Here is an 11,904-nt window from a genome sequence, read left to right as displayed (position 1 = left end):
AGCCCCACATTTTTTTGTTTGTTGCCCAATGTGATGATACTTTTCCTCCTCCCTCCTAAATATTCTCTTCCTTTAATCTTTAATTAATATCCCCCCTCTATCAAATCTATTCTAGTTTATTTTTCTTTTCATAAATACCAATTTAATCATTTTATTTTCTTTTCATTTAAACCAATTTTTAATCTAGTCATTATAATTTATATTAAGATATAAGGTTATAAGATATGTGCGTGGGCGCACACCCTAGTAGTCTAATTAATAGATGAAATGCGTTTTGAACAAAATTTACTATTTGAAAAATGACCATTTTGTCCATTATTGAGAATATATATATATATATATATATATATATATATATAATCTAACTTATAGACAAAATGGTTTTTTATTTTATTTTATTTTATTTTCTGATTAATTTTAATCCAAATCCGGAAAAGATTTTTTAAAACGTGAATTTAATTTGTTTAATCTGTAGAATTCAAATTGCCAAAGAGATTTTAAAAAATCATATTATTACCTAAAATTGTAGTGAAAAAAGTTATATATATATATATATATATAAACCATTTTTTTATTATTATTATTTCCCCTTCCCTTGTACGCTTCACCTTAGTTTTCAAAAATTAATTTTGGTAGCTATTATTATCATTATTATTATTTTCATTACTTAAGGTTCATTTTGACGTTCATTCAAAAATTTGTCTTTATTCGCTTAATCTTATTTACTCTTTATATATTTTCCTTACCATTCTCACATCATTATTAAAAAAACTTCATTTATCTCTAGAATACGAAAAGTGTGTGCCCTTAGTTTAGAATATTTTAGTACTAGTCACATATTAAACGTTAATATATATCTAAAAATTGACTCTTTTAATTAAATTAACTAATTAAAAAAAAAAGTCATAAACATATCTCATATGAATGTGAATTATGATTTTTTGAACCTATAATATTAATAAATTATGGTGTGAGCATATAATACTAGCAATTGTCCCAAAAGGTACAAAGAGAGGCCGATAGGATTATTAAATTAGAGTTGTTGAATTTCTCTATAGTAAATATTAGTGGATCTAAGTTAAGTTTATAACAAACAAACATTCTTTCACGACGTAAATTTGATAAGAATATTCCAAGTAGACGACTAAATTTTTTCTCTCATATATTAATAAAATGTGAAAACAATTAGAATGACAACAAAATTTGAAAGAGTTTTACTTTTTAAGTTTTATAGGTTAAAGTTTTATGAAAATTTATTTATTTATTATAATATTTAAAAAATTATAGTTTTTATTAATTAAATAAAATTATAACAATATTTAACATATAAATACTTATTACTTTTATAATTACAAATTAATAAATTTATGATAAATATAAATTAATATATTTAATTTAAAATGAATTTAATAATTCTGGATCTCTCAAACACTGAAAAGGATCAGATCTCTATATACAAATTTTTCTTCAAATTTTACACTCAAAAAAAAAATTAAGCTGAAATTTGATCCCTCCCAACAATTAATAAATCTCAAATTAAAATTAATGTCACGTTAAATTTAAAATTAATCTCAAATTAAAATTAATAAATCTCAAATTAAAATAAATTTAACGTAATTATAATAAACTTAACATTTTAATCATTTTTACCAATAAAATCTCAGACACTGCTTCAAATATTAATATAGAATAAATCTAAACTAATTATAATAAAATTAACATTTTAATGACTTTTACCAACAAAATATCAAACACTACTTCAAATATTAATATAGTCCATACGCTTTAGCACCCTCCCAATTATTGGTAAAAGTCAAATGCAGAAAATTAGTGAGTTATTGGACCGTTTCACAAACGGCTATATTACTTATAAAGGGTCTCATGCACCCATCAATATTGTATGCTAAATTAACGCTTAACGGGTGGGTGACTCATTACACCAGTCGCTTTGTCCCATCTACAGAGCAGTACCTGATATTTCCAATGTTATGCACAGAGTATTGTGTCTGACATGTTCACAAACTACAGTTTTTTTATCATAGTGCAAATGAACAGTTGTGTAAGGCCTTATTAGTTTGGCCTTATTAAGTGACAGGATAGGTTTATTAATTTGGAATTGTAAAATTTAGTAGCAAATATTGCAGGGGGAAATTCCATGATATTATAGAATGAAATCCCATCCTATTACAAGTAAAGCTGAGAAATTTGATATACCACAATACATGTAAAACTGAAACGAATCTTGTAGAGTGAAATCCCATCATATTAAAAAACGAAATCTCATTATATAGGATTTATTAGGGTCATTACAGAGAAAATTAACATAAGTGGAGAGCTGATTCAGAAGGTATGACATGGACTCTGTAGAGTGGATCCCCTAATCTTGTAGAGTGAATCCCATCATATTACAGAATGAAATAGAAGTCTAAAGTTTTTATCAGAGACATTACAAAAAAAGCTATCACAGTGGAGAGCTGCTTCACAAGGCAGGACATGGATTCTGCTTATTCACCACAGAAACTCTTGTTGTTGAAGATGAGAAGCAGCACAAGAGTCAGGCATTCCACAACTACTACAAACTTACAACAATATGAACATCCTGCAAATATTCTCATCTATGAGGAGCTTTGGGGGCCAATAGATTACAAGAGAATAGCAGAAATTCTTCACTAAACATGTTAGTAGTGTACTGATCATCTTGGCGGTTGGAGACAGAACTGGTGTTGAAGCTCTCTTTCCTTACAAACCCAGCAGGGGCTTTCTTGTGATAATTCTGAGTACAAAATTTGAGACTCCTGTACAAAATTTCCCACAGAAGAGAAACAAAAGATGAAAACCAACATGAAATGATGATTCAAGCACTACAAAGCTAAATCGTAGTTTTCAAAATACATTCTGTATTAACTACATGTGGGCATCAGACTGTCCTTGTATAGTGACTTAAGGGACACAACCACCTTTAAAGGAAAAGAAATGCAGCAATAACCCTTTACTAACCGTGAAACAAGACCAATATCTACTTGTTCGTAAGAAACGAGTACATTATCTGTAGAGAATTGCTTACCATAACCTGAAACAAGAACAAAAACAATTTCTACTTGTTCGTAAGAAACAAGTGCATTCTCTGTAGAGAATTGCCTAGGTTAAATTTTGAAGTTTGAATACCATGACACCATTTATGTGCAAGTAAAAAATATTTAAATAGTAGAGTTATGAAGCTCCTACCTGTAAGCTACTACCATCTGGAAAGTTTTGGAAAGCTGGGATGAGTTCAACAATGTAATCACTAACGGATAATAGCCACTCCATCTCTTCGCCACATTGATTTCTTCTCCTGCACCAGAGGTTCCAAAAACAGTAGCTGCCACAAGAGATCCGCATGTTAGGAGTTAGTATCTTGAAATTAAGTGAAAATTTATGTCTTAAGATTAAGTAAAAAATTTTGCTTAAGACTTGCATAAAATCCTGTGTGATTCCAGAACAGAATTAAAAATGTTATACCTGAGAGGTGTGTAAAAGCATTAGATATTGCCAGGGCTGTACATACTCCTTTACCACCACCTGACATGTCTTCACCCAGCAACAACTTTGAAAATCTTTGTGTCATCATTTTAACTTCTGCAAACATAAGCTGGAAAACCTTATCATGTTAAAGAGACCATACCAATAGTAACTCTGGTTTAATCATGTTACTCAGCTTTCATAATGTGAAGAAAAAACGTGAATGAAGGGCGATAAATGCTTAAATGCTCATAGTGTAACTCTGCTCTCCTACTATTTGTTACAAATATTAGCTCTACTTTAAATGATGTGAAAAAAAGTGTATCAACGACGCTATTTTAATGATGGTCACCCTATCTCTTACAGATAGTAGCTCTGGTTAAATGATGTTACTCTGTTTTCATATGTGGAAAAAGATGTTACAGGACAAATGAATAATTTAAAATGCAATATCAAAGATGTACCAAAACTGCAGAGGAGCCAAATATATTTATGAATATTCAAGCAGAATTTTCTAGCATGATAATGAGATCATCCTGTTCCATTACATTATCTTGTTAAAGAGTTTGTGGACGCAGCAAAACTATCTGATCTTGAACCAAATTGCTAAATGTTATAGATTAGGATAATTGATAAACTGCGGAAAATTGTGTGCAGTATCAGAGTAAGATAGACCTTATGTGCACTTAATCTGTTGTTCACTTTTCAATTAAAATCTGTTCAGCCATCGGTATAAGCAATTTACAGTATGATTTGTATTAAAAACACGCATTAACCCAAGACATCCCTTGCACTTGTATTTTCATATTTCACTTAGCTACATTAAAAGTAGGAAAAAAAAATAATAAATATAAGTACTGAGTACGCACATAAATAAACCACTCCTAAGAACACTAATTGAAGTAGGGGCTTGATCATACTGCATTCGTTTGGATGATGCAACCTTGGTGATCCACTCACTTTTTAGGTGAAACAAAGGTGTACAACACATGAGTTAGTGCAGCTGTAATCTACAATAAAGAATGTCAACTGAACAAACCTTGAAGAGCCCAGAATAAAAGAAATAGTTCATTATAAAGAAAAATACTTTATTCACCGATGATATATCAACATGTGAATGTGGCTCACAAAAAACACTGTTATGACCTGCCACATGCTCATGCTAAAATTGTCTTCAAAACTATCAATAATCAATGATGGTTATAACTTATCAAATTATCAGTTATAGAACATGGATGGCTAATTGTAATATGCTTGAGAACTCTTTTTTTGGTTATGGTTATTCGCAATAGTCCTATTTTTTGTTTATTATAAAAATATTCTTATAATTTTTTGTAATTGCCATTTCTGGATCCCAGTTTTTCAAGAATTTGGTGGATCCATATCCATAACATAAGCTTGAGGCTCTTGAATATGGCCACCATCATATGTACATGATGCAATAAGTTAACAGGAGTTGGAGAAGTCAGTTTATTTACTGACTAACCTGCAATGAGCACTACATACTGACTTTCAAAGCATATATTCAGTGTGCTTTTAAAAAGCATTATATTTTGTCATTCTTGGTTGACATGTTAATGAAAGCTAGGAAATATCCATATGCATTATATTTTGTCATTCTTAGTTAAGATGTTAATGCAGCTAGGAAATATCCATCATAACCCCAGACCTAAGTTGCATGAAACATGTGCTGGTTTCAGACACGAGAAACGCTGGAAACACAACCCCCTCAAAATGGGTGTGTGGGGCATGCATGTGTTTGTGTGTAAAACACATTATCTTGCAAGCAAGTGAGAATGATAAGCTAATTTGTAGGTAGGCTTAGAAATGAATTAAAGGTTGAATTTTCCTCATTTTTCTTAGATTAAAGTCTTTCAGGCTTCCTATAAGTCCCACGCCCCTCATGGAAACTTGGACATTTCCAAGAAGCGTCAAAAGTTCCACAAGTTTCTGGTACTGGTACGTGGGCAGTATTAAGAGTCTCAGGCAACAGAAACCCCGATCTATTAAGCATCACAAAGGATTAAATCTCAGGACATAAACCTCCAGATTTTTTCAACTCTTACACACTTACAAGAACTAAGGCTGATGTATCTATGCTAGTTTATTTACTAAAGTTTAATTATGTCAGCACTTTTTTCAATTTGGTTCTACATCTATTATAATTTAGAGAAATAGGAAGCTGGTTCTTTTTTGAACTTTTAGCGTTACAACTTACAAGCACACCCACCATTAATAAAGTGCTAAATATCTCCCACCACTCAGGGTGTGAAGCACCTCACTTCTCTTGGTGCATCAGCAGAACAATATCTCAATGAATTGTTAAACAAGGTATGGTGTCCAGTACACTCTTTTCAGCACATCCTTTTACTGTGATCGATGTTAACTTTACAGAAAAGAAAGTGTCGATTTCAAGACTAACCAATACTCTCACTGTTATCAATGAATTTGTTTACTATTACATTTCATTCCGCAAAACTATTAAAAAAGGACCCTGTAACAGGAATTAAAAGGATTCATTGAGTGGACTGTTTCAAACCAAGTGTTTAGCCATAAAATACTAAAATGCATATATGTATTCGATACTGGGAAATTTAACAATTAAGAAAGGTACTGCTGAAATCCAGATACTGAGAGATTCGGCGCTAAATGAAAATTTCCCTAATAGGTTGATGTAAACAGCGACCTTTCTAAAGTTAGAAACGTGTGTCTTTATACAAAAAGTTGTTGGTTGAATCATAAAACCGAAGCGACCTATCTAAAGTCAGAACATGTTTCTTTATACAAAAAGTTGTTGTTTGAATCATAAAACCCAAAACAAAGCGCAGTGGACCACGTACTTGAATACTCTTTGTTCATACAACAGAGAAGAGTTCTATTAAGATATAACTAAACATGCCATATATAAGTGAAGATATATACAATGAAAGTTTTGTTGGCTTGTAAGCATATGTACAATAACAGCATTATGTAGAGATGTCATTGAGAATGAGCCGCTAATCATATATGCATGATGGGCCATGGCATCGGCAACACCAGTTAGTGTTTATTGTGCTGCCATGTTGTGCGAGTTGTTCCTGCAGTTGATGTCGCATCTGTCTGTGTGCATCCCTTTCATGGATGTGAATTGTAATCTTAAGTAGTTTCCTTATATTCTTTAACAGCGTAATTGCTGGGCGCAAACGGTATAGTGGCATTGATGGTTGTGGCAGGATCCTTGTCTGCATATCCTGTAATGTAAGCTCTTGTTGCTGGATTTCTTCGCAACACTCGTACAATTGTCGTAAATAGCATGTATTCATACCTGTTGGCATCAGAAAAGGGAACACTGTAAATGGCAATGAATATGTTTGACGATTTTGTTTGAAAATGCGAAATAAATTAAACGATTCCAAATGAATATAAAATCATATGAAATTAAATGTGATAGCAAGGAATCTATGTGAAACTTTTGTATGTAGTGACTGGTGTTTACCATGTGGGTAAATCTGGAAGGCAGGCTGTATGATTGGCTAAAGTGTATTATCCTGCATAGATTTTGATGCAAGGAATGATTCCTCTTGCTGTCTACGCTTAAGATATGGATTCTTGTGCATGTGTGCAATGCGGGAGAATGGGAATGCTGGATTGATGTGTATGTCCGATAGTGACCGCACTCTTGAAATTGCAGTGAATGTTAGCCCTTGGCGTTCTCTGGTCCCGATGTCCACTGTTGCTTTGTCTAATGTCATTCCTTGTGACTTGTGTATTGTTAAAGCCCAGGCCATTTGAAGTGGTATCTGACGGCATGCACCCCTTGTGATGGGAGGAATGGGTACATATGTTGGGTGTGAAATGTCCCACGGTGTTCCTCTATATTGTTGAAAGTCAACAACCACAAAGGATGGTAATGCTGGGGGCTTTGAGTCAGTTGAATAAAATATTGAGACGACCTTCCCAAGCGCGCCATTGACAAGGCCTGCATGTACCCATAAGTTGCTGGTGAGCATAACTTTTTGTTCATTGCATAAGAGCACCTTGGCAGGCAGGTGCTCATCTTCTGTTGTAGTAGGATTTTTCTATGTTTGTTGTTCCGCAGAGCAAAGTGCTACTGGGATGTTCAATTGTTTGAGCTTTTTCTTATTATGCAAGACAACTGCGTTGTTTGTTGCGAATAGGTGCATGGACTCGCTGAATGTGCATTTCTCCTCTGGTGTAAGAGAGGAACTTGTTCTTGACATTAGATGTTGCCAATCTTCAAGTGTAGATATTCCATTCCTAAGATTTGCAAGTATTTGCCGAAAAGCAACCTGGGACAAGCTAGCTCCTTGTTGACGGAAAACGGTCGAAAGTGTTATGAATATGTCGAAGCTGCGCCAAAGTGCAGTGCCACGCGATGTCCCAGCATATAAAGGAATGTCTTTTACAGGTGGGAGTTGGCCTAAATCTCCGACAAGGATAATTGAGCGATTACCAAATGGTGTATTCCGATGAAGAGGGAATGCCTCTCTTAGACGATCGTCAATGCGAGAAAGCATTTTTGGACCAATGAAGCTCATTTCGTCAATGAGGATGTATTCTACATGACGGAGCTGCTCTTGCAGGTGTAGGAGCGGCTGGCCTTCGAGAGGATGCATTGTCTGGATAGGGATATGAAGGGCAGCATGAATTGTGAGGGCATTTATGTTGAAAGCTGCAACGCCGGTTGGTGCAAGTAACAATAAAGGGTTTTTGTTGGCTGGCGAGTTTTCCACAAATGCTTGGTGAAGGCATTTAATTAAATGGGATTTTCCTGTGCCAGCTGTTCCTTGTACGATGATCTTCAGTGGGGATTTTGGCGAAGGGGCTTTGAAGTGTGAAAAAACAGCGGTGAAAGCTATGCTTTGGGTAGGGGATAATGTATGCTCATGGAGAAGGTTGGAAAATGATTGATGCTGGTTTTGAATGGGTGAGCGGTTGAATTCAATGAAATTGATGGCGGTTTCTTGCAATGGGGGAGGGACAGTATTTTGTGACCAATTGTGGTTGACATCGAAGTCGCGGTAGCCAATCATGTCGAGGTCATCAATTGCAATATTGTAACCTGGGTGTAGTTGAGAGAGGATTTGCCATTCATCCATCTGAATGGAATCAGGGGGGGTGTGTGGGGTAGGTTGATCTTCAGTAGGTGGGCTTTGTGGGTTTTCAGGTTCACGATGGACATGCCATGGTGTATATGCACTATTTTTTTGTTCCCAATGTGCAATAATTTCTGCATCAGTTGAACCGATATCATCAGGGAGTGTTCGGAAGGGGAAATACAAGAGTAATTCACTCCAACAGAAGGTGGCATAAGAAGGATTAGTAGATGAAGGAATGACATTGTAATGGGGCAAGACATGTACAATCATTGGGGGAAATAGGTGTTTCCAGTGGTTGCTTCTCCGTTGGGAAGAATATGACCACGAGCGAGCAGCTTCAAGGAGGGGCAGTGCTTCTAGTGAGGCAGGCCTGTTCATATACGCAACGATAAAGTTTGGTGTCGAACCAGGATTTTCGGTATCTTGCGAAACACGTTTGAAAACAGTCCTGTTGACATTCAAAGAACGAAATGTACGGCTGGAAAGAGAGAGAGGTAGCTTTTGTAACATATGGCATATTTCCTGTGCACCAATGTCTCTATCTGCAATGGTTTCTGTAAGGAGTTTCCGGATGACACCACTAGTAGGTGCTTCTGGAAGGGCACTTTGTGATAGTCGCGATAGCATTTGACGGTAGCTCTCAGATCGTGTCTCTGCTTTTGTTGCATATTTTGAAATATATTTCAATACAACATGGCGAGAAAGGACTGGTTGGCAATCAACATTTGCTCTCCAAATAGAGAGTAGATCGGCGTTGTGAATATTCAATCTCTCATCATTGCGAGCAGGGACGTAGGTTTTATGACCCTTATCATCAATGAAAAGTGAAGAAGTGGACTTCAATTCCCACGGTACTCCATATCGGCAGCTAAGCACATTGTCTTTCTTACGAAGACAAGAAGATTCATGACACTTTGTATGGCGTTGGACGCAGTTGACAAGCTCTGTGTAGTCTTCAAATTGATTGGATGCGAATATTGCTGCTGTGTCAAGGAAACACGGGTTATGAATTGTTGACTGGTGAAGTGGAATAGTTCGGTGTTCTGCCGGACGTGGATTCCAAGCAGTTACGTAGTGGTCGAAATATTTCTGTGCATTAGCAACTTCCAATGCATTGTCCCAATCAAGTGTGTCCATGTCTGGTGCATTTTGTAGCCAAAGGAAGCCATGAATGTGTGCGGATCCTCTATGTTGCCATTCGTATCTGAATATAACATGGAGGGTACATTCAGTTAATACATGTATATGCAACGTATAAAATTAACGTAGAGGGATATGGATATTAAATAATACCTGCACCAGTAGTCGGTTGCATGGAGGCCTTTTTGAAGGATTTCTTCAAGGAAAATTGTAAATCTGCAATGCATATATTGGGCTGTTAGATGTGGGTTTTTAATTATGTTTTGGATTTTCCATTGGAAGGGGTTGACTGGAGTGGAATGAACACTTGTGGGCATGATCGCGTGCAAGTCATGCCATTTAGTATCAGCTGCACTGAGAGTGAAGAAGAATGTTGGGCTTCCTATTTGTGTGATCATGTCAGTCAGCTCAGTTCGGCGTTTGTTCCAGAAAGACCGTGTTCCTCGTAGAGCTGACCCAAACCTCATTATTTGCTTTGGCAATCTTGAATCCGGAGACTCATGAAGACACTGGCGTAGTTCTAATACCGTTGTTGGCAAGTTGTTCTCAATGTACTTCTTCACGAAGACACTGGCTGTTGCTTGGCTACGGTGGCACATTAGAATGTTATAAAGATAGTAGCGGAATCTTGGGTGTTGGCCAAAGCGGTTATCATGGTAGTGAAGCAAGTGCATAGCATATTCATGCATTTCAACTTTTGTAAGTCTTGGTTGCATGATCATTGCAATGCCTGTAGGGAAGAGTGTGGGGAATGCCATGGCAAGGAGGCCGATGGTGTTGTATTCATTTATAGCGGTTGGAGATATTGGAGGCCAATCGATAGAGCTTGTTGAATTTGAATGGGTCGAGTGCAAATAGTTAGAAATGTGGTCATGCTCGGTACATGAATTTGGGAGGACTGGAACGAAAGAAGAGGGTTGGATTTCTAATGGAGGTAGCATGACATCATCAGGATTATAAGTGGAATCAGTAGTGGTTTGATGGGGTTCAAAAGAGGAGGTGGTTACACTGTGGAGAAGAGAAGAAATGTCTGTAGGGAGATCTGGAAGTGTAGAAATTGTAGATGAATTCAATTGAACATCATGGTAGTAAGGGTCATATTTTATTTTGTATTCAAGGGCTGCAAGGACACGTGATTTGCAAACGTAGAATTCGTAAGCCTTTTCAGATGGATTTTGCCTTTTCACAATGAGGATGTCTAAGTCAGAGAGCATCCGGGGTAAGTATTTGGCAATACTGGTAATATCTTGAGGGAAGCTAATTGTATGGCCACTATATTTATATTGACCACCACGGGAATGAGTGACTTGTAGAATGGGGTTGACACGTGCAATGAACATTTCTTCAACTTGCGTTAATTGGTGTAGGACATAGGGTTGTTCTCCAGGGTCCATGTTGTTCAGTTCAGAAAAACGATTGGTAGATTTAGATGATGCACAGCGAAAACAAGAGAGTCTATTGTGGAAGAGCTTTGTTTTCATTCCTGGGTATGCTTCCTTGCATGTTGTGCAAACATGCAAGGTAGAAAGTCCATCAATCCTTTCTCGAAAGCGACGATGCTCTTCGTTAAGGGGAGGGTTATAATCGATATGATGAATGTGTGCTGGGTTGGTTTGTATAGGTGGGAGAGCAGTTGAGGTGGGAAGGGATGTAGAGGAAGTAGTAGGGTTTTTGTGCTGTTCATAAAGTAGTCGACGTCGTGCATTTATTCGATCCTTTTGTTGTGCATATAGAATACGTCGCCGCTTGTTTTTGTCCGCAAGTTGATTGTTTGGTGGCATATCTAAACAAGTACAAGTAATAGTTGTTAGTTTTCGTAAACAAGTAGTGCATGTTTGGTATCTCATTTTATTGGGTGCACATCCATTGTGAATTTGGAACATTATATTTTGAACATAGTTTTAAATGTTTCTTAGTTCGACATCGGTGAAGATAGGTAGAGTAGGTAGAAGGGAAAAGATGCAATTAGGAATGCTATGAAATCATATGTTATTTAAGTATCTATTATTGAGAGGAGAGAAACAAGAATCAAAATATTTTGTTCCCTTTACTTAAAAAAACTTTTGTTTCACATGTTTGAGCGATAAAATGAATAGCTTAGCAAGCAAGGGATCAATGTGTAGCATGTAGAGAACGAACGAGACACATAGTGACTTTGTACAAA

At 36.1% G+C, this 11,904-nt stretch overlaps 1 protein-coding gene across 1 annotated transcript in view; it reads right to left on the bottom strand.

The window, feature by feature from the left end:
* Window positions 1-2,597: 2,597 nt before the first annotated feature.
* LOC149223509 (uncharacterized) overlaps window positions 2,598-11,904 on the bottom strand; it is a 30,282-nt gene continuing 20,975 nt past the window's right edge. Inside the window, exons 5-6 of the mRNA XM_089387928.1 lie at window positions 3,502-3,631; window positions 2,598-3,361 (exon numbers count right to left, since the gene is read on the bottom strand). Coding sequence (XP_089244054.1) covers window positions 3,222-3,361; window positions 3,502-3,631 — 270 coding nt within the window. The 3' untranslated portion in view covers window positions 2,598-3,221. The remainder of the gene's footprint in view (window positions 3,362-3,501; window positions 3,632-11,904) is intronic.

This window comes from Pinus tabuliformis, chromosome Q, assembly GCF_031772625.1.
Source record: "Pinus tabuliformis cultivar Carrire ecotype Pingquan chromosome Q, CPIR1, whole genome shotgun sequence".
NCBI lineage: Eukaryota > Viridiplantae > Streptophyta > Pinopsida > Pinales > Pinaceae > Pinus > Pinus tabuliformis.
Note: the sequence above shows the minus strand (reverse complement) of the source record. Positions and strands in the feature narration are given on the sequence as shown.